The sequence below is a fragment of the Cricetulus griseus genome (assembly GCF_003668045.3).
Source record: "Cricetulus griseus strain 17A/GY chromosome 1 unlocalized genomic scaffold, alternate assembly CriGri-PICRH-1.0 chr1_0, whole genome shotgun sequence".
In the NCBI taxonomy this organism is placed as follows: domain Eukaryota; kingdom Metazoa; phylum Chordata; class Mammalia; order Rodentia; family Cricetidae; genus Cricetulus; species Cricetulus griseus.
In genome coordinates, this window is record NW_023276806.1 from 63,945,973 (window position 1) to 63,969,468 (window position 23,496).

The following is a 23,496-nucleotide window of genomic DNA, read 5'->3' on the forward strand; positions in this document are numbered from 1 at the left end:
CTCTCTGGTTTCCCACAGCTATGCCACACCCATACCCACATACCTCGATGCTCTAATCACAAGTACTGAGTTTCTCCCAAGGAGCCTCTTGCCCTCCTAGAAAGCCCAAAACAAGGGCTTCCACCTCAAGACAGGGGACAGAGAGATGGAGACAAAGACCCCCAGCCTCACCTGATGGGGACTTGTAATGGCCCCACCTTCCTACTGAATACTGAGACTTATGCATTCCTATGGGGTCTGGAACTGCCTTTAGGGCCCCTGCCTTCAGCTGCCTTCCTCCAGCGATATGGAACATAGAGGGGTAAAGACTCCCAAGGACTCAGTCCCAAAATCCAGTGTGTCCCATCAGAAGAACCAAACCAAGCCAAGCTGACATTTCTTTATTAGGAGTTGAGCAGGCCCCTGCCACAGTGTGCACATGGCTGAGCCTCCAAAGTGAGAGAGCAAATGTTCTCCCTTCCAAGAAGAGAAGCTACTGTTCCACCCCTCACTACTTTGACATCCCTAGGAAAGCTTCTACTGTGCATGAGTAGCCAGGGTTAGCACATCAGGGACCTGGCAAGCCCCGACTGAAAGGATACCACAGAGAGGGTAGGAAGGGTGTGGCTACACACTCAGGATCACCTCAGGGACAAAGACGGAGCACTAGAGCAGACCCTGACCTTCCAGAATGGCATACCCTTCTGGATCAGAGGCTACTGGGGGCAAGGGGGCTCAGGGGGGCAGTCTTTGAAGTACTCGTGGCAGTAGAGACAGAGGCTGGCAAGCGCGCGCACGTACTCCCCAAAGTCCACCTCGCAGTCCTTGTTGGTATCCAGAACACTCATGAATTTATTGTAGTCACACTCCCGGAACTCACTCTGTGGAAGGGATGAGAAGGGAAGGTCAGGAAACCTGGGATGAGGAGCCTAAGCAGCTTTCCACGCCACTCCCCTCCGAGGGTGGGCCTGCCCCATTCCCAACCACACCCTCCTGGGGGCCAACCTCATCCTACCCATCCTGATAAGACACCCATCTCCCAGCCCTGCTTCTCGGCTCACTTGCTGAGCACCGACTCCTTGCCATGGAGAGTTTGCTATGAGATAGGTATTATCCACAGGACAGTAAGAGTGACTGTCACCCTCCTTTTTTGTTTTTTGGTTTTGTTTTGTTTCTTTTTGGTTTTTTGGTTTTTCAGTTTTTTTGGTTTTTCGAGACAGGGTTTCTCTGGATTGTTTTGGAGCCTGTCCTGGAACTTGCTCTATAGACCAGGCTGGCCTCGAACTCACAGAGATCCACCTGCCTCTGTCTTCTGAGTGCTGGGATTAAAGGCGTGCGCCACCAACATCTGGCCCTGTCACCCTACTTTACATTCCATTTTGCTGAGGCTCATGCAGCCATGTCAGCTCACTTCCTCGTGTCCCCTCTCCACAGTCCAGCCTCTCCCTCTTGCTGCCCTATGCTGGTGTTTGGTCCCAGGCCATTCTTTGCAGAGTCCAAGTGGTACCTTCCACTAGGGGGAAGGGGTATGAAGGTGCTCACCGGGGTCCAAGTGGGCAGCTCCTTCTGCAGCAGCTCCTTGAGCTCCGACTGACAGATCTTGTACTTGTCCCCACAGCGCCCAGCATACTCCTGGAAGGTGCACACGATGGCAGCTACTGCCTGCTCCAGGGGCCGGGTCATCCTCACTGTCACAAAAAAGGGATGTGACTCACAAGGAAAGCCAAGTCAGTGTTTCCCAGGAGCTAATTCCAAACCTGTCAACTTCCACCATGCTGAAGTTTCCCTTCCTCTGAGCAACCCTCCTTGACAACTGCTTACACACACACACACACACACACACACACACACACACACACACCACACATACACACTCACACATACATCACATATACACACACTCACACACACACATATACTCACACACATACACACACACCACACATACACACATCACACACTCAAACACATACACACATACAAACCCACCACATACACACATACCACACATACACACACTCAACACACACATGACTTATACACACATTCATACTCACACACACACACACACCACATACACACACACCGCACATACACACACTCACACACACACACACACCCATACACACACACACCACATACACACATACCACACATACCCACACTGATTCACCTCCCCATTGTGCCTGTTGTGATTTTTCTGGACAGACGTTTCATTTCCCCAACATTTCCATAAATTCCTCAGGAACAGAATATCACACTCTGTCACCTTCACCCTCACTGAGCTCTGATTCCCTCAAGTCCTTTCTCACCCCAACTCCTGGGAACTCTGTCTCCCCATTGGGCACGATGCAGTCCCTGGTCCTAAATACCTCTGCCCCATGGGCACCTGAAGCTCCATCCTGTAAGCCTTGCTCAGGAAGCCCTGCCCAGTGCTGCTTTGCCCTAGCGAGGCTAATGTCAGTAGGGATGGTAGCTTGAGGGGATCCCCTGCCACCTCACTTGGCCTTCTTCCCTGCAGTTGGGGACCCTCATCCTCTTGCTCACTCTGCAGCCCTGGGTGAACTGTTTCTCTCTGGGTCTCAATTGTCTTTTCTGTAAAGTGGGTTAATGCGGCCTCACAGGCCTAGTCAGAAATGTGGACCAGACGGTCTCTGAGAAGTTCATCAGCTCACAGATCTACTCGTTTATGACCTGCCCAATCTTACAGCCATCCTCCCTTCCCCTGGAACTGAGGGGGTGGGGGTAGTCTTAACACAGAAAGAAGGCTTTGAGAAAAGTCCCCCACTCTGATGGGAGGGAAGCACTTCCTAGAATCCCTTCCCTCGCCCCCTTTCTGTTGTTCCCTTCCATTGCCCATCCAGCCTGGGCAAACCCTGGGCAGGCCGAGAGGCAATAGAGTTGTTTCCATGTGAGTCCAATGACTCACTCTTCACTCCCTCAGGGACTGGAGTCCTGCAGCACAGGGCAGCCAGAGCCAAGACTTGGTGAGTTTCCTCTGCTGGGAGCAAATGGGCAGCAAGGAAGTATGGGGATGGGCAGAAGTGGCAAGCATTGCTGGGGTCTACTTCTTCATGACAGCCCAGGCCGGAACAAGGATCCATATCCGAATAGAGGGAAGGGCCATGATCCCAAGAGCTCAGCACCTCAGAGCCCTTCTGAGCACCTCCCAGCCTGCATGGCACCACTTCTGTTGCTATTTCAGAAGCCCTGGCCTGTCCCAACTCATCCCCAAGAATGAAGCAAAGAGACAAGGAGCTCACTTAAGGTCTGCATCAGAACCATAGCTAGGCCACTGTCCCCACATCAGTGGGCATTTTGCCTGGGCACACTCCCCAGGCCAAACTCCTACAGACCCTTAGTGTTCAAGGGAACCTCTGAGTTCACCACATCTGATTTTCCTCACCCATCACCTCCTAACTTAACCTTTCTGCTTCCATACCCGGGCCCTGTATCCAGGAGCAGGCTAGCTGTGGATAGGTACCTGAGCTGCCCCAACACCTAGCCCAAAGCTGTTCCCAAACAGCCACACTCACCACTGCTGCTGGTGTCTCAGCTGTAGGAGCCTAACAACTGGGTGTCCCTATTTGTAGCCTCTCAAGAGATGAAGGGAGCAATTATAAGGACCCAAGTAGGTCAACACTGAGGCTGCCCCCAGGGTCCCCTGCCTTCTTCCCTCAGTAGCTTCTATTACAGGCCCACCACCCACCTAGCAACGCACAGATCAAAGACCCAGTCTGAGTCTCAGACACCACTCCCAACTCATTCCCACTGCCCTTCCCTAAAGCGGAGAACAGGCAACAGCTTTCTGGTAGCCACTTCCAGCCACATACATCCCTCTCCTGAGCTCTTTGTCATAAAGATACCCAGAATACAAAATGGGAACATACCTTGGATTCTCTTAAGTTGTACCTCCAGAGTCCCTGTACAGGGCAGACCTTGGGAACACCTGGCTAAGGCCCCTATTTACAGGTGAGAAGTCTGAGGCCATAGGACACCCTCTGTGCCCAGCCTCCAGATCACAGAGTGTTTGGTGGCCTTTGGCTGTGAATTGCTTATTTCACTGGAGGAAATCGTGGTGAGGTATTTTCGAGACCTAGAGGAAGGGAGTTCCTCCTGGGGAGCCTCCAGCTGTCAGGGCTTGAACTTTCTTGCCTCTCTACTCCCAGTGATGTGGATGAATTTGGGCCACAGATTCAGGTGAGAGCTGGCATGTCCCCAGCTCCTGAGGAAACTGGTTTCATAGCCTGCTGCTCTGCTTAGCACTAGGTCAACTTTCCAAGCAGTCCAGGGGGTAGAGCATTCATTTGCCTTTTAGCTTAAGAGAGTTGCCCCATGGGGGTTCGGCATCGTCTGTCTACTTTTGTCCCCTCCTGTGTGAGCCCTGGGCTCCAACTTTGTCTTCCTCACTCCCCAGATCATCAAACCCAAATTCAAGTTTAGGCTTGCCAAGAGCCCTCAGGTTCCCTACTCAACTTCCCAGATTTTGCCATCACCTAAGTTTTTTTATGAGGTGTTTGTTTTGTTTTTTGTTGTTTTTACTTATTTTTACTTTTGTGTATGTGCATCAGTGATGTGCACATTAGTGCAGGCACCCACAGAGGTCACAGACGTTGAGTCCCCCATGGAGATGGGGTTACAGGTGGTTGTGAGTCACCTAATGTGGGTGCTAGGAGCCAAACTCTGGTCCTCTGCAAAAGCAGTACACGCTTTAACAGCTAAACAATCTCTCCAGAGATTCTGGTAGAGTCTCTCTTTCTTCCTTTCTTTCTTTCTTTCTTTTCTTCTTTCTTTCTTTTACTTTCCTCATTTCTTCCTTTCTTCTTCTGAAACTGTTTTTTTAGATGCATTTATTTTTATTTTACATGTGTGAATGAGTGCCTACACATGCCTTCTCCCAGGAAGGTCAGAAGAGGGTGTTGGATGCCCTAAAACTAGAGTAATAGGGGGTTGTGAGCCACGATGTGGGTGCTGGGAACCAAAGCTGAGTCCTCGGCAAAAAACAGCAAGTACTCCTAACCTCTGAGCCATCTCTCTAGACACAAGGGGCTTGTTTTGTTTTGTTTTATGAGACAGAGTCTCTCTACATAGCCCCGGCTATCCTAGAGCTCACTATGTAGACCAGGCTGACTCAAATTCACAGAGATCCACCTGCCTCTGCCTCTGTTGGGATCAAAGGTGTGTGACACCATGTCTGTTCTGGCTTTCTCTTAATACCTTGTTATTCTTTGATGTTTTGAAAAAGATCATTTTAATTCTGTCCAGCATTCCCTGCCATTCTTAGCTGGCAAAGGTCAGACCACCATTCACCAGATGTGAAAATCCTCCTCTCCTGCTGCCTCCTCTCTGTTCACTCCCAACCCCTAAGCTTCCATGTCACATGAGTGTGCACACACACACACACACACACACACACACACACACACACACACACACACAAAAGAAAGGGGAAAAAACACCCAGAAGAGCACCAGAAGGAGAAGAGCAGCCTGAGTTCCTGGCCAGTGACAAAACCCTCATGCCTGTATGGGCAGTCTGAGAGCCCTTGACCTCACCCTGGACCCAGCACCCAGCTTTGCCCAGGCCACCATCTCCTCCTGGAGGTTGCCAGCCATGTGGGTGAGGGGAGTGAGCAATGGAGGCAAAAGGAAGGAAGAGCTGTGATTAGCCCTGTTTTATTGGCAAGGAGTTATGAGCAGTTTGGGACACAGGACAGAGATGGTCACACAGCAGCAAAAGGAGGTACCAGAGATGACCAGCAATTAATTTGCTTCTAGGTCAATGACTTATTCCCACCAGCCACCAGTCACCTTAAGCAAGTCATCTCCACTCTTGGGACCTGATTTTCCTGATTGATGGAAATAAAAGTAGTAGCCATCTCATAGGGTTATTGTGGAGTTTATCACAAGCCAGGCTCATGGAACAAATGTTGCTAAAATATAGTAAGGACTTGGTAAATGCTAACCCAGGGAGGTAGTGACTTACCCAGGGTCATGTAACTAGTGAGTGGCAGACTCGATATTCACTATTCATACAAGTAATTAGAGGCACTGATACTAGGCATCCGGGGTATAGCATAAACAAAACAGACGCAGACCCTCTCAAGGGAAATGACAATCTAGTGGGAGAAACAGACAATAACAAACTAATGTTTAATAAGCTGGAGAGTTCCATAGCCTAGCTCCTGAGCCCACTTTCTTATCCAACAGCCCTTCCTGCTCCTGGGCACAGCCACAGCTCCTAGGAACACTGCATCTTTGTCCATGGGGAGAAAGCTGGGAGAGGCTAAGAGACTTGTCTTGGTAGAGATGTGGGGTTGGAGGATGCACATGGAAAAAACACTTAATGCACATGGAAAGAACACTTAATTGGCCTTCACTCAAAATTCCATCCCTGCTCACCACCTGACTTCAACATGTTTGAAGATTTGTTAGAGATTGAATTTCCTTGTTAGAAATATAATTTCCTTATCTCTGAAGAGGGTTTGGAAGATTCTTACCCTAAGAATCCAAAGTATTGCCTTGTATGATAGAGCAGGTCTTTCATCCCAGCACTTGAATGGCAGGGACAAGTTGATCTTGGTGAGTTCAAGCCCAGCCTAGTCTACATAGCAAGTTTCAAGCCAGTCAGAAGTACATAGTGAGATCTTGTCTCAAAAATTTTTTTCAAAGTACTTTTTGTTACTAGTTGTTACTGAGGCAATGTGAGGGCTCTGGCCCCCAAGTCTAACTCAACAGAACACACTGAATTCCCTACATGGGAACAGTGGAACCAGACCTTCCTCACCGGGTCATCTTTCTCAGCTTCTGCCTCCACAAAGATGGAGGTCAGGACTCTAAATTCTCTTCCCTTGTTCCCAAAAAACCTTCTTAAAGTACCTGGTATCTTCCTGTCATCCTGGAAGTTTTCCAGCATCTACCCAGAAGCCCTTTCTTGCGGGTGACCCCAATGCGCAGAAGTGGACACCAGTTCCAGGGCCTGGACTAGAGTCATCCTCCTTCCTTCCCACTCTCTCCCACACACATGCTCCATCTCCACCCTTAGGCTGAGCCCTCACCTTGCATAGCTCCCCGAGGACAGGTGAGCTGACCGCTGAGAAATGCGGCTAGGAGCATCACCTCAAAAGATCAGCAAGAGAGTGTGCAAAGGCGAAAGCAGATGCTAGCCGATCTGGCAGGACTTCTTACAAGCCGAAACCCTGACTCTCCCTTGGCTCCCCTCTGGCTCCTCACTATCACCACCATCGCCTAAGATCCCTGGAAAACACATCACCCCTCTAAAGGGCAGTGTCTGATCCTGCACCTCAGGGAAAAATAAGATAGAGTGTCCCAAGAATCTGGACACTCAATTTATTTCTGGCAAAGGGGCCCGAGCCCTAAAGCCAAAGTGACCACCCAAATCTAATGGCCCCATGAGGTTAAGTTAACTTGACTGAAACAATCAACCTCCTTTCTGATCTTCTGGGCCAAGGATGGAGAACATATGGAAAGGAGTATCTGATTACCGGGACCAGCACTGGGGCCAGGGAGGAATTTGGAACCGGAGCTGAAGCTACAGAATTGGAGCTAGAAAAAGGGAAGAGAATCTAAGCTAGGACCAAGAAGAGCCTGCAGAGATTAGATCTACTGCTTGCTCTGAAAATCAAGCCAGTGGCTGGTTGTGTCCACTGCACAGATGAGAACAGCGAGTTGGTAGAGCAATCAAGTGACCCACGTGGGAGCTGTGGAGTAGGGTACCAGTTCATCCCATTGTCCCAGAACCCATAACTCGGTGGTATGTGGGTGTTCTTAAGGGTGGAGCCATCTAAAAATTCAAGCTTTGCTTGCTCTTAGTTGACTTTGAAAATCAGTAGCTTTGGAGGCGATGAGCTAAGCAAGTCTCCTAATTCAACTGACATTTCTGGCTTAAAATTATAAAAGTCACCTAGCCCCCACCACACACCTGGCCCATCACACCTGGCACAGGCATAGGTGAGCCAGCCCTAGAATTGTAAGCATGGGAGAACTGTCCCTATTACCCTCCCCCCCACCCTCCACCCCTGCCCTTCAATGCCAGGGACAGGAGGGAGAGCTGCCCCCTGTGGTATAAGAGCAGAGAACCAACCCTGTTAGCCCAGGTGTGGACGAGCCAGCCCTAAAGTTGTAAACATGGGAGAGCTTTCCCTAGTTCTCATCTAGCGGACCAACTACACAGTTGCTCAGGCCCAGACCCAGGGTTATGATTTGGTCTGCCCTGTGATCTGCTGGAGCACACGAAGGGACCAGACCCACAGACCCAATGCTGCAGGACCTCCACAACACAGGGCGACAACAGGGCATGGAAGAAGAGCGCTAGTGGGGCCCAGTGTTGACAGTGTAGTAGAAATCAGAGGCCTTGAACCAGACCAATGACTCTGCAATGAACACTTGCAAGTAAAGCTATATGTGTTTACTGTGTGGCTCACTGGGTCACACTGCAGCTTCCATAATGAGATATTTTAAATTTTTCCCTTAATTTTTTTCTTTTTTCTCTTAAATTTTGTTTTATTTCAAGGGGCGTGTAGGGGCAGAGGGCTGATGTGAAGGGACAGGGAATGAATGGGATCAAGATTCATGATGTAAAAGACACACGGATTTAATTAACTACAAAGTCACCTAGGTGCTGGGCACCAGTGACATATACCTTTAATCCCAGCACTCAGGAGGCAGAGGCAGGCGGATCCCTGTGAGTTTGAGGCCAGCCTGATCTACAGAACAAGTTCCAGGACAGTCAGGGCTACACAGAGAAACCCTGTCTCAAAAAAACAAAACAAAAGTCACCTAGGGAAGCCACTTCACTGTACACACTGCCCCTCTGGTCCTCGGGAGTGTCTAATGGATGACTACCACAAGATACAATCAAGGTTGGCACTGCATGCTCTACTCTTAGAACTGGGAAGGCTAAGGCAGGATGATCGCTGAAAGTTTGAGCACAACCTAGGTTTCATAGCAATGTCTTGTCTCAAATAAATAAATAAATAAGGGTGAAAATGCCAGGGGCTTCCACTATTTGTGCTTGTCTCCTGTGCTGCCTTAACCTTTGGGTCAGATTCTGCTGAACTATGCACATAGACACATTAGTCATTTGGTGAATATTTGCCTGGACTCCCAGGACAAGAGCAACTTACCCTAACCTCTTTCCTCCCGGTCCAAGACTAAAGACACCAAGATAAGAGTAACTAAGATGTTTTCAAGATTCACAGACACATCACTGCCTTGTGACTGCACAATGTCCTACTCCAGATCACGAGGAGGGTACAGGGAATCGGGAGCCACCCCTATCTATGGCGAACATCTTTCCCTCTTGTTTAACGATAGAAGGGCCTTGACTGCTGGATTAAGGTGATGTCTATCCGACCATCCTTCTGTTTTTCTGGACTAGATCTTTTTACTTTTTACTTGTCTTGTTCCCTGGGCTCCAGTCTGAGTGGCTGAGCAAGCAATCAGCTTGGATGTGGCAATTAACTCACCTTGGCCTTCAATCTTCCTTTCCACAGAGCATTAGAGACCTTTCTGTGGTTGAGCCACACAATAAAATGGTGGTATAACAGGAGGTGAGCTTGCTACATTTCTCATCCCAGCACAATTCCAGGAGGAGTGGGGGAGATCTGGCCACAGATCCCTGACAAGCAGAGTGATGTCCAGACCCTCCTCTGCCTCAGCACAAGGAAGAGAGAGGCTTGTTAGTCTGGATTCAACAGTCTGATGTCAGTTTGTCAAATACCAAAAGGAATGTTTAGCCACTTTGGAACCTCTCCAAGTGTGTGAAACCTTGGAGGCAGCAAGGTAAGTCTGGTCTTGCTAGCCCAACTGACTGTCCAAATCCAAAACCGAGGAGCCTGCACCCATGCAACACTAAAAGAAAAATTAGAGTTCACAGAGCAAACCACCTGCAAGGAGGTCCCATCTCCCTGTGACTCCGGGTTAATGTACCGGGTACATCTGAACCATATTCAGCCAGGTCCCCTCCAGGTCACACAAAGCCCAAAGTTCTGGAGATAGCTTCAGAAAGTAGAAAGAGGCCCAGTCTGCCAGCCCAGTGTCCCACAGGGATGAGGAGTTTTCTTATAGATTTAGGTCAAGTCCAGACACTAGTCCTTAATGTCTTGCAGCCTCTGTTTCATCCACAGGTATGGTGAGGATTAAATGGCTGCTGCATGAGTAGGCCAAGTACCTAGTCAGAAGCAGCACTCCACAAATGGCTGAAGCTGCCCCTCTCTGCTTTCCCATCTGTAAAAAAGCTTTAATGATAGCCCCTTTGGACTTACCATGGGGCTGAAATGACAGTGTGCTCACAGGAGCTTTGAGAACTGCCCCAGGATGCTAATTACTGGCATCATGACTCTCATACTTACCGATCCCTCTCCAACAGGTGTCAAGAAGGTGGGCTTCTCTCTTTTTATTACCATGGAAAGAAACCATTTGTCCCAGAGGGCCTGCCTGGCCTTGTCTCCCAGCCCTAGATGTGTAGGGAGGACAGGGCACTGAGACTAAGTTGCTGTCACAAGGCCTCTCACCGGGCCCCTGCCTCCTCTTCAGAACTCTGTGTGATCTACTCTCCAAGTGGCTCACACACGGAGGACAGTCCCAGGGAAGAAAGGTCCAACTTGTCTCCTCACATAGTGTGGGCTTCTCAGAGCATGGCCCTTAGCTTCTGACATACCTTAGGGAGCTGTATCACTTCTGCTGTAGTTTATTCATTGCACAAATCATTGAGATTTGCACAAATCAGATTCAGGAGGAACCCACATAAAGGAGTTGTCATCTAATCTTCACATGTACACCACAGCATACACAACACCCTCATCACACACACACACACACACACACACACACACAAATATATATCCACAATGTCAAATTCTTTACTAATTTGGAGTTTTATTTTCAGCGGTAAATTGTAGAAAACTTGGCTGACAGTGTCTTTAATCATTTTACATAATAAGTCTGCTGTAGGTAGTTGGGGTTGGGTAGAGGGCCCAGGGACACATGTGAAATCTAGTGTCCTTTCATTGTTTTGTTCTTTAAACCTACAACACACGTTCCGCTATACCGTGTTTGTTGATTCCTGATCACAACACGGCTGCTATACCTCCAAGTCTCATTGTCCATGCTCTAGGTGGAAGACAGAGTGATGATGAGAGCTGAAAAACTTTGTCCTCAAGAGCCTTTGCCTTGTTAATATGGCAGAAATGACCTCTCTGTGCAGGGCTTCACCTACATCTTTTGGGGCTTAGCAAAGTAATATGGCTACTTCTAGCTGGGGATGTTGACATCTTAAGAGAAGGGGAAAAAAGCTGTTGTTTTTTTAATAAAAGAGGAGATGGATAATAACCATAAAAACACAAGTAAAGGCAGTGCTTTTCTGACTGTTTTCTCTTTTCCCTGGGAAACTCTGATGTGTGTGGGCCACTTGCAGAGTAGAGCAGACAGAGCTCTGAAGAGGAGGATGGAGCCCAGTGACAAACCATGGGACAGCCACTTGCTCTCAGTGCTCTGACCTCTCTACATATGTAGGGCTGGGAGACAAGGCCAGGCAGGACCTCTGGGGCAAATGGCCTTTGTTCATGGTAATAAAAAGAGAGAAGCCCACTTTCTTGATGTTTATGTGAAATCCAAAAGAGCAGAGCCTTTGGCCTCAGGAGAGTTGGAGAGCAGAAGGTTTTGGAAATCATAGCAATTTCTGTTTCCAGCCCTTTGACTGATCTAGCAGAAGCACAAAGCATCGCTAGCCATTGCAATATCATCCACAAATGAACAAACAAACAAAAGTTTATTTAGTACAAGATTCAGAAAGATAGAGAGCCCCGTTAGCCAAGAAGACATGTGACAGAGAGTGGAGCTCTCTACTCCAGGGCCAGGCTGGGGACCCCAGGAAGAAGTCATTGCACATCATAGCAATGAGTGCCAGAAACAGTGCCAGTCACTGTTCTCATCAAGGTCGCCCATCAGCTTCTCTAGCCCCTCCTCATCCTCCTTCTCCTGAAGATGACAGGCAGGGGAGCTATCACCAAGCTGGTCCCTGCCCTACCCACCACCAAAACCTCCCCTTTACAGCAGCCTCCAGTGTCCTCTCCTCACTGGACAGTCAGGTTCGACCCCAGTGAGGTACCAAGAAGGCCAGTGAGGACAGACAGACAGATGTGTGATATAAGAGTCTCCAGCACTCCTGCTGGAGTGAAGGATGCTGGGTGTTCCTCAGACTGTAACTCCAACCTCCACTAGAGCCCAGCTTCATCCTGACGATGAGAAAAATCAAAGCTTTCTGCCCCCTGCATCAGCAGGATGAATTCAGAAAAGACAAACTTTTTAATCCAGCCACAACAATGAGAGAGCTAACCCCAAATGAAGCAAAAAAAAAAAAAACCTGCTTCATATATTACGGCCTGAGACCTGACTCTAGGGCAGGAAGCAAATGAGAGCTAGCTGTATCTCATTTGCAAAAGTCCCAGGGTGCATGTCTTAGCTAGAATTCATTCTCTCTGAACACTTTCTTGGCTTGCCATATACATGTGTAAAATAAAAGGAGAAATTAATGCCCTAGTTATGTCCTCCTGTGACCCTGGGCCAGCTGCTACCCTTCTGTGAGTTTGTGACTGTTCAACTAGCAAATAACAGGATTAGACTGATGGACTCTGAAGTCCCCAACAGCAATGTGCTCAGGAATACAGAAGGCAACAGCCATCAATAAGCCCATTCACATGTAGACCTAACAGCCACCCCAAGAACAGGTGAAATGAAAGCTGATAGAGAGATCCTGAGCCCCACCCTGGCACTGGCACCTTGAGAATGAAAGCTGGAAAAGATTTACTCTGTGTCCTGTGTCCTGTGTCCTGCCCCCACCCCCACTCTCCGGGACTCTTCCCTTTGGGCCTGCCTCACTTACCCCTACAACACTAGGCAGTTCCTTATTCAAAAGTTCCTTCATCTTTCCCTTGCTGAGTTTGAACTTGTCACCCTCTTGACTGGAGTACTTGTGGAAGGTGGAGACCGTCACATCCATGGCCTCTTCCAGGGGACTGGACATCTTGGATCTTGAGACACAAAAGAACAGTCTACAAGGCCAGTCTACAAGGCCTGCTTCTGCTCCACTAAGCCCCTCTAGGAATGGCAAGTCAGTGCCTGCATCCTGCCCTGGAACTGTGCCTCCCCAAGGATTCGGGTCCACACTGCTGCTTCACACTGTAATCAGATGTTAAACCTCTCCTGTGGTCTGGGAGTCACATAAAGCAGAACCTTGTGTCCTAAGGACACACTTCTGAGGGTAGGCCTCCCTACTTGAGTGTCTTTAGGAGGCAGAGAGGGGACAGGAGGAGGTTGCAGGATGACTAGAGTCTCAATTTGACTCCTATCTGTGCCAGGAATGTAGAGCTTGGCAGTAGCCATGGGAACAGTCCAGAAGTATGAGGCTCCCTGAAGAGGCAGAACCTTTGCCCAAACTCTAATCTACTAAAATCAGAGTCTCTGCCATCTAAAGGGAAGCTCCCTTAGGCAGGAATGCTTCCTCCTTTAGACCAGGGACTCCCTCTGGGTGACAGGCAGGCTCTTTGCAGACAGATGGCAGGATGGAGGAGACTGAACACCCTCCCCATCAGGAAGGATTCTGTTGGGGTTAGAACTAAAAAATGTAAATGGCTAGTATCTTGGGATCAGGCTAGATGCTGAAGAGATGAGGTCAGAGTTCAGAAGTCACTTTTTCCAAATTCCTCTAAAAATATTGGGTGGGTTCCAGGGTAAGGCCAGAGGAGCCTTGGGTGTTCCCTGCCAGGCCTGCCCTGCCCTGCCAGCCCCACCCTCACCCACTTTGAAAAGCACCGGAAGCAGCCTTGGGCAAGGCTCTGCCACCACACAGGGCCCAGGAACCAGTCAGGGCTAAGCACTGAAAGTCTATCTTTGGCTTCTTAGTCCTAACAGAATCCAGGACTTTGCAAAAGCAAAAGCAAAACAAACTTAGTGTTGATTGTTTTTGTGACAACATCTTGCTGTGCAGCCCAGTCAGACCTTGACTTCATGACTTTCCTACCTCAGTCTCCTGAGTGCGGGATTACAAATACACTCCTTTGCAGTTGCATCTGGCTCAAACTAGGGATTCTTATAAAAGCCCTCCTTACATAACCATGACCTAGTCCTAGGCCTAAACCCCAAAAATGGGGCTGTAGATGGACATATCTAAAGTGAGAAACACAGAGACCTCTCCCAGAGATAGGAGAACAGACCACAGATTAACCACTAAGCCCTGGCAGAGGAATCTGGGTAAGGCCCTCCCATTCAAAACTTCACAGAGAGTCCTTCAAATGGGAGATCCCACTTGGAAGGCAGAGAAAACTACATGGACAAGGATCAAGATATCGGAACAAAGATCGAAACCCAGGTCCTCTGTAGGACAGAGACACTCACAACCAGGTTGCAGAGATGCCCAGGAGGGAGCAAAGTAGCCAAGACTCCAAGGGCAGGGAATTATATGCCAGACTGGCCTCCAGTTTGTCATTTTTGGGAAACAGAACCTGTCCCAACCTGATCTTGATAAAATCTGACATCCTTCTACTGGGCTCACTCCCTCTTGTCCACTCCCTCTCAGACAGTACTGGCCTCAGCACCAACTGGAGGATCCTCCAGGCCCAGCCAAGGGCATCCCTGAGCTCACCCAGGCCTCAGCAAGGAGACAGAGGCATTGTGGGAAAGGGGAGCCTAGTCAGGGACTGGGGGTGGGGGTGGGGGGACAGCTTTTTTTCTGGGGCCTAGAGAATCATTCCAAGCCTGGTTCTCATAGTATGCCTGTGAGTCACAGCTCCGTCCTGTGTCAGAGGGTGCAGGGACACAGGGTGGGAGGAAACTTCACAGCCTGTGCTCATGGGTGCATGTGCGTGTGAGTGAGAGAGACAGAAAGAGATGGAGAGAATCAGTCCAGGCCACCCTTAGAAAGCCGGGTCCAAAAGAGCAGCTGGAGGCATCTAGAGGACGATGTCAGGAGGTCTAAGAAATCTTTTGGTGTTTATTTTGTTTTGAATGTCCGGCACCAGAATCCCTCTTAAAGAGGGTAGCAAAGTGAGTGGGTGTGCTTAAAACTACTGCAAAATGAGCAACGGCAATTGTTCCGCACCAGGCACAGACGCAGTGAGCAGCAGTCTGTATAGAATGCAAAAGAGGAAGAAAAGGAGACATGAACCTCGTCTTCTTTCTTTCACAGAAAGGTGAGTGGGTGGGAATGGCTCCCCAACCCCGAGCTGAAAACAGGAGCCTGAACCCAACCATGGCTATCCCTCAGGCCCTCACCTGTCCCCAGTGTCTTCTTCATGGAGAAAAACAAACACTGTGTCCTTCAACTGGGCCTCAGGGAAGAGCTGACCTCAAGACTTCAGACTCCACACTGCCCCCTTCTGCTCTTTATCCCATCCCCAGTAGGCACCACCCTTCCTGTGGGCCCAGTTCTCTTCCCTCTCCAGACTTCAAGCAGCCTCTCTCTGCTCCCCCAGTGCTGGGTGACTCACCCATGGTTCCAGGCCCAGATGCCCAGGTGGTGAGTCAGCGGCACACCCTGCTCCCCAGGGCCAGAGCTGCAGCCAGAAACACCACCCCACAAGCACCAGTGTGAAGCCCCTCACCAGGCGGCACGAGGGAGATGAGGATGGTGACCCCACTGAAATCTGAGAGCTAGCAGAATGGGACCCCCAGTACTCTGCCAGGGTCACCATGGGGACCAGCCTGCACAGCACAGATTAAGTGTGTCTTGGGTCCTCCAGTATCCTCTTCTATGCCTTTGCCAAGCCACCCAGGGTGTCGTCCCCCCCCCCGCCCCACTTCCCAAAGCACATGAGTACCCCTCCTCCCCTCCTCATGATGCTTCCCTTCCTGTCACAACCTTCTTTAGATAGAGCGCAATAAAAACTCTCCACCCCGAGGAGGGGCCAACAGGGAACAAAGGGGCCCCTCCATCGGCAGGCCCCTCTCTGCTCAGAAACAACATTGTGTCACTTCCATAAGGTGCACAGTGAAACACTCCACACGCTAACACCTGCCTTCCAGCCTCCCTGCCACTCCTCGCTGAGTGAACAAGGGTACAAGCACATGGTGAAGCCAAGACCCTTGGCTTCGCTGATGACCCTGCTGCTCACAATGTACCCACACTCCCACACAGGTGTCTCCTGCTGAGATCCCATCTACCCTTTGAAGGCCACTTAAAAGGCTTCTCTCACCCAACTGGATTGCATTTCTACCTGCTCTGGCACATACAAAGCACTCCTTGTGCCCCCCCACCATCCCCCCCTCTTTAGCGTCTTCCTATTTAGGCAGATTCACTTGTGTACTCCACTTTCCTCACCCTAGCCATGTGGTGAGCTCACTGATGAATGCTGGCTCTTATTCATTTCTGCATGAGCACAGGATCTTGCCCACGCCAGGTGCCGCCCAGCCTTTATGACTGCTAACTGGCAACAGGGGTCACTGGGACTGGTGGGTAGGTAGGAGCAGGGAGTGGGGGAAGGGGAGTCTCTTTTCTCCCTGCCTGAAAGCACACCAGTGATCACACTAGTAAATAATAACTTCTCTGAGTCCCAGGAGTGGCAATGAGACAGAGTTGGAAAACAGAGCCTCAGAGAGCTACAAATCCCTGAGGAGTGGCCACAGGAAACATCCTGCCATGGGGACCCAGAAAAGGGATGGAGAAGCAAAGTCCCCAGAGGGCAGGGATGGAGACTGGAGGCTGACAAAGAGGTCAGAGAAAAAGTCAGGTGGAAATCGGGCAAAAAAGAAGAAATTTAGGGAATGGATCAAAGAGAGCACGATAGTGACAGAGAAAGCAGGAAGGGAGGGACAAGATGAGAGAGGGGGCTGTACAGAGGCAGCAGGACACCTCAGACGGGTGTTTCATCTCAGACATGGAGGCCAGATCTGTGCCCCATCCAGTGGCAACGCTTCTGAAACTTCGAAAAGCAGACTGACTTGCCTCTCTGACTCTCTGTGTGACCTTGGACATCTGCACTTGGACATCACAGGACAGACAACATCGGGTAGATGAGCCCACCCCCCTCACAGCACCCCCCCAAGCCCCAATCTGTTCTGACATACTCCAGCAAAGAAGCAGGGACAGAGGCAGGCAGTGGAGGCATCCCAGGCTCTGACTGCCCACATCCAGCCCCAGCTGAGTCCTCCCGGTCCATCCACCCCCTCCCAAGCTCTGAGCGACAGCAGTTGCTGGTTCGTTTTGCCTATCCCTCTTCTGCCTTCTGGTGGTGGAGATGTGTCATAGCAATGTAGTTCTCCGCTCTTCCCCCACCAGGTCCACCAGCTAGCTGTTCCCAAGCCTCAACATGATTCACCAAGGAGGAGGCAGCGGTGATTCATCTCCAAGGAGCCTTCCCACGCCCACACCTGCTTCGCATAGAAGGGGTTTCCTGGACAGTCCCTGCTGAAAAGCCTAGGTGGACTGAACTGGAAACCTGATATCAGGAACCCGTTTCTATGCCTGGGGTAGGATTAGGGGCAGCAGGAGGTGTCAGAAATGGGAGCCTGGACACTGCCCAAGTTGGCTCACTCACCCCTTGGGGAGCAGTTCAATGAAAAGAGAAATGGCCTCACTAGCAGCGCCCCAGGTGTAAGTCTGGGTGCTGTCCCTGGCTCACCCTGCAATGTTGGGTAAGTGGTACCACACCTCAGAGCCTAAGCCTTTTCGCCACGAGGATCACTTTTAATATCCCATGCACCCCAAAATAAGCTTTGAAGTTCTTTTTCTTATCAAATTGCATTAATTCATTCATGATCCGCTCTATAAATCATACCCATGAGTCTCCCCTTGTAGCATGGTCGTTACATTCTTGTAAGAACCCATGCCTTACATTCTTGATTGCTGCTCCTAAGGGTGTGTGCATTCCTGTGGCTTCGGAGTACCTACTATGTGTCAAGGGCTTCCATAGATGGCCCCACATAGTTCATGAGGCAGTCCCAGGAAGGTGGACAATCTCACCCTTCTTGACAGAAATGAAAATTGGGGCTCCAGGACATGTTCCCACCCAACCAATAAGGGAGGAGAAAAAATTTAAAGACAGGTGACTTAGCAGTGTTAAACATCTGCATGCTCCAGCCACCAGTGATGCCAGAAGGCCTTAAGGATAGTTGCTGCTCAGACCAACCTCCATCTGTCCAGCAAAGTAGTCTCAAGTGTCGGCCACACTGGGGTCCAGGAGCCTGTCTTCTCGGCACCTCCACTCCTGGCACCTTTTCCTGTTGACTTCAAATGTACCATAGCCTGGATTTGAAATATACTAAACAGAAAGCTTTGTCAGCTCCCCATCTCCCAGTAAAGACTGGATCTCATTCATTTCTGCACAAGCACCAGATCTCGCCCACATCAGACGCCTACCATTGTCTATAGCTGCTGAATGACAATGGGAGGGGGGTAGGAGCCAGAGGGTCAGGGAGCACTCCCTTTTTTTCCTTGCCTGAAAGCACACCAGTGATTACACTAGCAAATAATAACTTCTCCTCTGAGTCCCAGGAGTGGCAATGAGACAGAGTTGGAAAACAGAACCTAGGAGAGCTACTAATCCCCAAGGAACGACCACAGGAAACATCCTGCCATGGGGACCAAGAAAAGGAGCTGAGCAAAGTCTCCAGAGAGCAAGGATGGAGTCAGGAGGCAGACAGATGGAAGAACCAGGCTTCCCCTGTGCCACAAAGAACATTGCCATCTACCCGTGACCCAAACCAGACGCTTGGCTTCCTCCCAGCCTCCTGCTTCCCCTGGCTGCTAACCAGATGTCTGGTCAGCCTGCTTGTTTCTAAGCATGACTGGTCTCTGTCCACACTGCTTTAGGCCTCTTTCAAATCATCTGTCCCAGCTGCATTCTCCTCCAGCCCTGCTCCTGGGCCTCACACTAACCCCTCCTCAGCTCTAAAAGTTCAAATTTCTTCAGATTACAGCATTCAGTGAATTCTCCTAACTTTTAGGAGACCCAGGCATGGCATCCCATTCTTGACACACTAACTTTGCTGTGGTATAGGTCATACTTTTTCCTGACCCTGAACTTCTGCCCATGCCATGTACTCTCATGGAAAGCCTTCCTCAGTGGAGCCACCCATCAGCCTCTTTGATTTCCTTTCTTTCTTTTTTTTTTTTTGAAGATTTTATTTATTATTTTATGTTATATGCATGAGTGTTTATCTGAATGTATGCATGTCTGTGTGCCACATTCATACAGTGCCCAAGGAAACCAGAAAATGGTGTCAGACCCCAGGGACTGGGTTATAGACTGTTGTGAGTCTTCGAACCTGGGTCCTCTGGAAAAGTAGCCAGGTGCTCTTAACCCCTAGGCCATCTCTCCAGCTCCAGCACAAGCTCCTTAATCACCCTTCCAGCTCACCTCAAAGGTCATTTCCTCTGGGTTCAGCCCCAAATCCATTTCCCAGGTCCCCTGCATGCTTGAGCAGGCCCATGCTCACACTTAGGCGCTCCCCAGCCAGTCCCTCAGCCTGTTGCTCATGGCTCTATAGCATCATTTTTATTAATTCTGACTTTAAATATCTCTCCCACTAGAAATAAATGCTAAGCTTCATGAAACCCTCCATTCCCTAGTGCCTAGCACAAAATAAGTGTCTGCTAGATGGTGGCTGTAGGCTCAAGTGCTGTCCCTCACAGCCAAATCCTTCTCTCCTCCCTGGACTATCCTACCTCCAGATACACCCAGTCCTCTACCCAACCCCTGAACCTTCTGAAAACTGACTTGTTACCATTCCATGGGATCAGCTCTCTCCAGTGCCACCAGAGACTCCCTTCTTTTGATGGAAAGGGAGCAGCTTGATGACCCCTTCCTCAGAAGAGTTCTTCTGAGGGAACAATTCATTCCACGTGTGCCCTCTCCACCTCCATGAGAAAACTCTGTTCTCCCCTCCCACAGATGCTGCTCCTTCTCATCCAACATAGCCTCACGAGAAGGGCACCCTTCTCTGTTCCCTTCCTCTACCAACCCCCTGGAGCCTGTGGTTGGGCAGCTTCTGTCTGTGGGGAGGTGTGACTTTTCCTGGGGCAAGGTGAGCAAATGTCTGTATTGAACTCACTCACAGGAGCATGGATGGCTCAGACAAAGCTGCACTATGGAAAAGCCCACCCTAGCATGCTTAACAACTGGTGGAACAGCACCATTGGACACCCTGCACTGCTTGCAGGCAGCTCAGCAAATCAACAAGTCTCCTCTCCACAGAAGTCCTTGCTGCTTCTTTACCTGCAGGGAGACACCACTGCGAATCTTGTTTTAGGAGCTTCCTGAGATATGTAACTTTTTGTTTACTGCCTGGGCTTTAGAGGGATGTTTAAATTCTGAGGAAATGGCTACACAACTGTCCATGATTTAGACAGACAGACAGACACTCAGACAGACAGACAGACAGACAGACTGACTGACTGACTGATAGCTCTTGGAGCTTGAAACATGGTAGGTGGTTCTGCAGTTGACAGCACTAGCTGTTGTTCCAGAGGACCCAAGTTTCCAGAACCTGTAATTCCACTTCCAGGAGATCCAGTGCCCTCTTCTGGCCTCCTTGAGCACTGCATACACACAGAGCAGAGACAAACATACAGGTGAAACATGCGTACCCATAAAGCACTGCAAAGATCTTATTGACCTTCACAAGTTACTTTCCCCATGACTGTGATAAAAATACCTAAAAGAAGAAAATTAAGAGAGAAGAATTTGTTTTGACTCATTATTCAAGATAGTACAGTTCATGGTGATGAGGAAAGCCTGAAAACAGGAGCAACTCCATGTTGGGATAGAAGGACTCTTGGGCACTGATTACATCATGTCATCAGCCAGAAAGCAAAGAAGTCAACCAGAAGCGGGGCAATGCTGTAACTCCTCCCAGTGACCCACTTCCTTTAGCTAGGTCCCATCTTCTAAAGATTTCTTAGTTTTCTGAAATAGCACTACCTTCTGTGGACCAAGTTTGTAAACACATGAGCTTGTGGAAGACAGTTCCCACCCAAACCATAACCATAACCTAGCTGGACGGTCTCATAGCCATCCCTAAATGCAGGATCCGTTCACTATTCAGAACAATTTTAAAAGTCACTGGAGTTTCTGGGGGGATGACTCAGTTCATAAAGTGATTGCTGCTCAAACCTGAGAACCTGAGTCTGAATTGTCAGAACTCATACAAATAGTTGGGTATGGCAACACATGCATGTAAGCCTAGTGCTGGGGGGCAGGGGACAGGAGGATTGTTAGGGATTGCCAGTTAGTCTAGTCAATGGATGAGCTCTAGGTTCAGTGAGAGACTCTGCCTCAGATAATAAGTTAGACAGTGATTCAGGAAAACATTGCAACCTTGCCTCTGGTTTCCACGTGTATTCATACAAATATGTGTGTGTGTGTGTATTATTATATAAATTTATATAATACACACACACACACACATATATATATATATATCACAAAAAAGTGAAAAGTAAATAAAGACCAAAAAATTCCTGTACTCTTAAAATTCTAACATAGTTCAGAAGTCCAAAGTCTCTTCTGAGACTCAAAATAAATCCTTAGCTAAGAGCCCCTGGAAAACCAAAAACCAAGTAACATACTTTCAATGTACAATGATACAAACATACCCACTCTAAAATGAAGGAATGGGAAAATATCAAAAGAATACCACACTAAAGAAAGACTAAATTCAAACAGATAGACACCAAACTCTGCAACACGCCATGACCAGCATCTGGAGATCATGACAGCATCTTCTGGGCTCCAACAGGTTTATACACTCCCATCCCTCCAGCCCTGCAATCTGTAGCATGTGTGCTCTTTCATGGCCTGGGTCTTTTCAGTCCCTGCAAAAGTCCAAATTTCTGGCATCTCATAACCCCTGGGATGGCCACTGAAACTGGGCTCAACTTCATTCAGTCGGCTCAAACTCCAGGACTCCATGCGGAGAGTGTAACATTGTTACATATTGCCTGACCTCAGCAGCTTTGTATAACCTTGGTGCAAACTTCCATCGGCCTCTGCATGAATGGAGTTTTGTTTGACTGCCAAACCAGTACCACACGGAAAATAACACCAAGTTTTTACTGCCAACTTGAAATGTAGCCTGACCCACTTGGACTAAGGCTGTGGTATCCAAGTGCCTGTGTGACTTAATCAGGGACAGCCATTTTCAAGCAAGAAACCCCCAAGTGGAGGCACTCTCCTTTGCAAACCCTCTCCTTTCAAATGAATGCTCCCAGACAGGTATACAGCTTTATTCCCTGAAGCCTTCAGGGAGTAGATCTTGCCTTTAATGTGCCATTCCTACTGCCCCAAAGCAAGCTGCATACATAGTTAATCCTTAATTGTGTTCCTGTCTTTGTAATTGTAGCTACTTTGTCGGCAAAAAAACCTTATCGGCTCTTTCTGCAACTTTACCTTGACTCATGGTCCTGTGCACATTAAACTGTGCATTTTCCACTTTTTTTTTTCTTTTTTGGTTTTTCGAGACAGGGTTTCTCTGTGTAGCTTTGGAGCCTATCCTGGCACTCGCTCTGAAGACCAGGCTGGCCTCAAACTCACAGAGATCCACCTGCCTCTGCCTCCCGAGTGCTGGGATTAAAGGTGTGCGCCACCAACACCCGGCCTCATCTTCCACATTTTTTCAAGCCACTATCTGATCAGAATTTTCACTGTAAACATAGCTAACGGTTGTCACATGTCAACAGTCATGTGACAACCTGAATGCTGTGCCATCTGGCAATGTTCTCTACAGAACAAATTACTCTATTGCTTCTGAATTCAACTTCACTCAAAGTTTTAGGAAATAACACATAACCAATTTCTTTATCTGAACGTAACATAAATGGTGTCTAACCCAGTGTCTGCTACAGTTCCTGTTTTGTTTTTAGGTGTATTTGGTTTTGTTTGTTTTTCCTTGATTTTCATTGTTCTTTTTTGAGACACTTCATTGTGTAGTTCAAGCTGGCCTCAAACTTGCTGTGTAGCCAAGGATGACCTTGAACTCCCAATCCTGGTGCCTCCACTTTCCAAGAATTTGGATCATAGGCATGCACTGCCACTCTAAATCCTCATGAATCTGAACAGTGTCCATTTTTCTATCAATAGTATGGTCTCCTGAACACTCATCAGAATGGCCCAGTAAGCTCTGACTACAGAATGTTAGGGCCTTTCTAGCCCACATTTTTTTTTTTTTTTTTTTTTTTTTTTTGGTTTTTCGAGACAGGGTTTCTCTGTGACTTTGGAGGCTGTCCTGGAACTAGCTCTTGTAGACCAGGCTGGTCTCGAACTCACAGAGATGCAACTGCCTCTGCCTCCCGAGTGCTGGGATTAAAGGCATGCACCACCAACGCCCAGCTTCTAGCCCACAATTCTAAATTTCTCCACATTCCTCCCAAAAACCACCTCCAAAGACCGAAAAACAATATGGTCAGTTTGTTTTTGTTGTGGTTTGGTTTGGTTTTGGTTTTGGTTTCCTTTTGTTTTGCTTTTGTTTGTTGAGACAGGGTTTCTCTGTGTAACTGCCCTGGCTA

General features: G+C 48.9%; 2 protein-coding genes and 1 long non-coding RNA gene across 5 annotated transcripts; 1 reads left to right on the forward strand and 2 right to left on the reverse strand.

The window, feature by feature from the left end:
• Positions 1-365: 365 nt before the first annotated feature.
• S100a3 (S100 calcium binding protein A3) lies at positions 366-15,369 on the reverse strand. Of its 2 annotated transcripts, none has more exons than XM_027393378.2 (3): positions 15,270-15,369; positions 1,522-1,667; positions 366-860 (listed from the first exon to the last, which is right to left on the reverse strand). In XM_027393378.2, the coding sequence occupies exons 1-3, from the start codon at positions 15,289-15,291 to the stop codon at positions 696-698; spliced, it is 333 nt and encodes a 110-aa protein (XP_027249179.1). In that variant the 5' UTR covers positions 15,292-15,369; the 3' UTR covers positions 366-695. The 2 variants fall into 2 exon arrangements, with proteins under 2 accessions (XP_027249179.1, XP_035306544.1); XM_035450653.1 differs by lacking the exon at positions 15,270-15,369 and adding an exon at positions 12,883-13,014.
• LOC100753326 (protein S100-A2) lies at positions 10,861-15,387 on the reverse strand. Its single transcript, XM_027393383.2, is given in 4 exon segments — positions 10,861-11,918; positions 11,921-11,978; positions 12,883-13,030; positions 15,270-15,387. Coding segments are annotated over 3 exon segments (348 nt in total). The 5' UTR covers positions 13,024-13,030; positions 15,270-15,387; the 3' UTR covers positions 10,861-11,769.
• Positions 14,784-20,045, forward strand: LOC118239464. Of its 2 annotated transcripts, XR_004771651.1 has the most exons (3): positions 14,784-15,187; positions 17,272-17,627; positions 18,487-20,045. It is a non-coding gene; the product is annotated as an uncharacterized LOC118239464 (long non-coding RNA). The 2 variants fall into 2 exon arrangements; XR_004771650.1 differs by lacking the exon at positions 18,487-20,045 and having other exon boundaries at positions 14,787-15,187; positions 17,272-18,288.
• Positions 20,046-23,496: the final 3,451 nt, after the last annotated feature.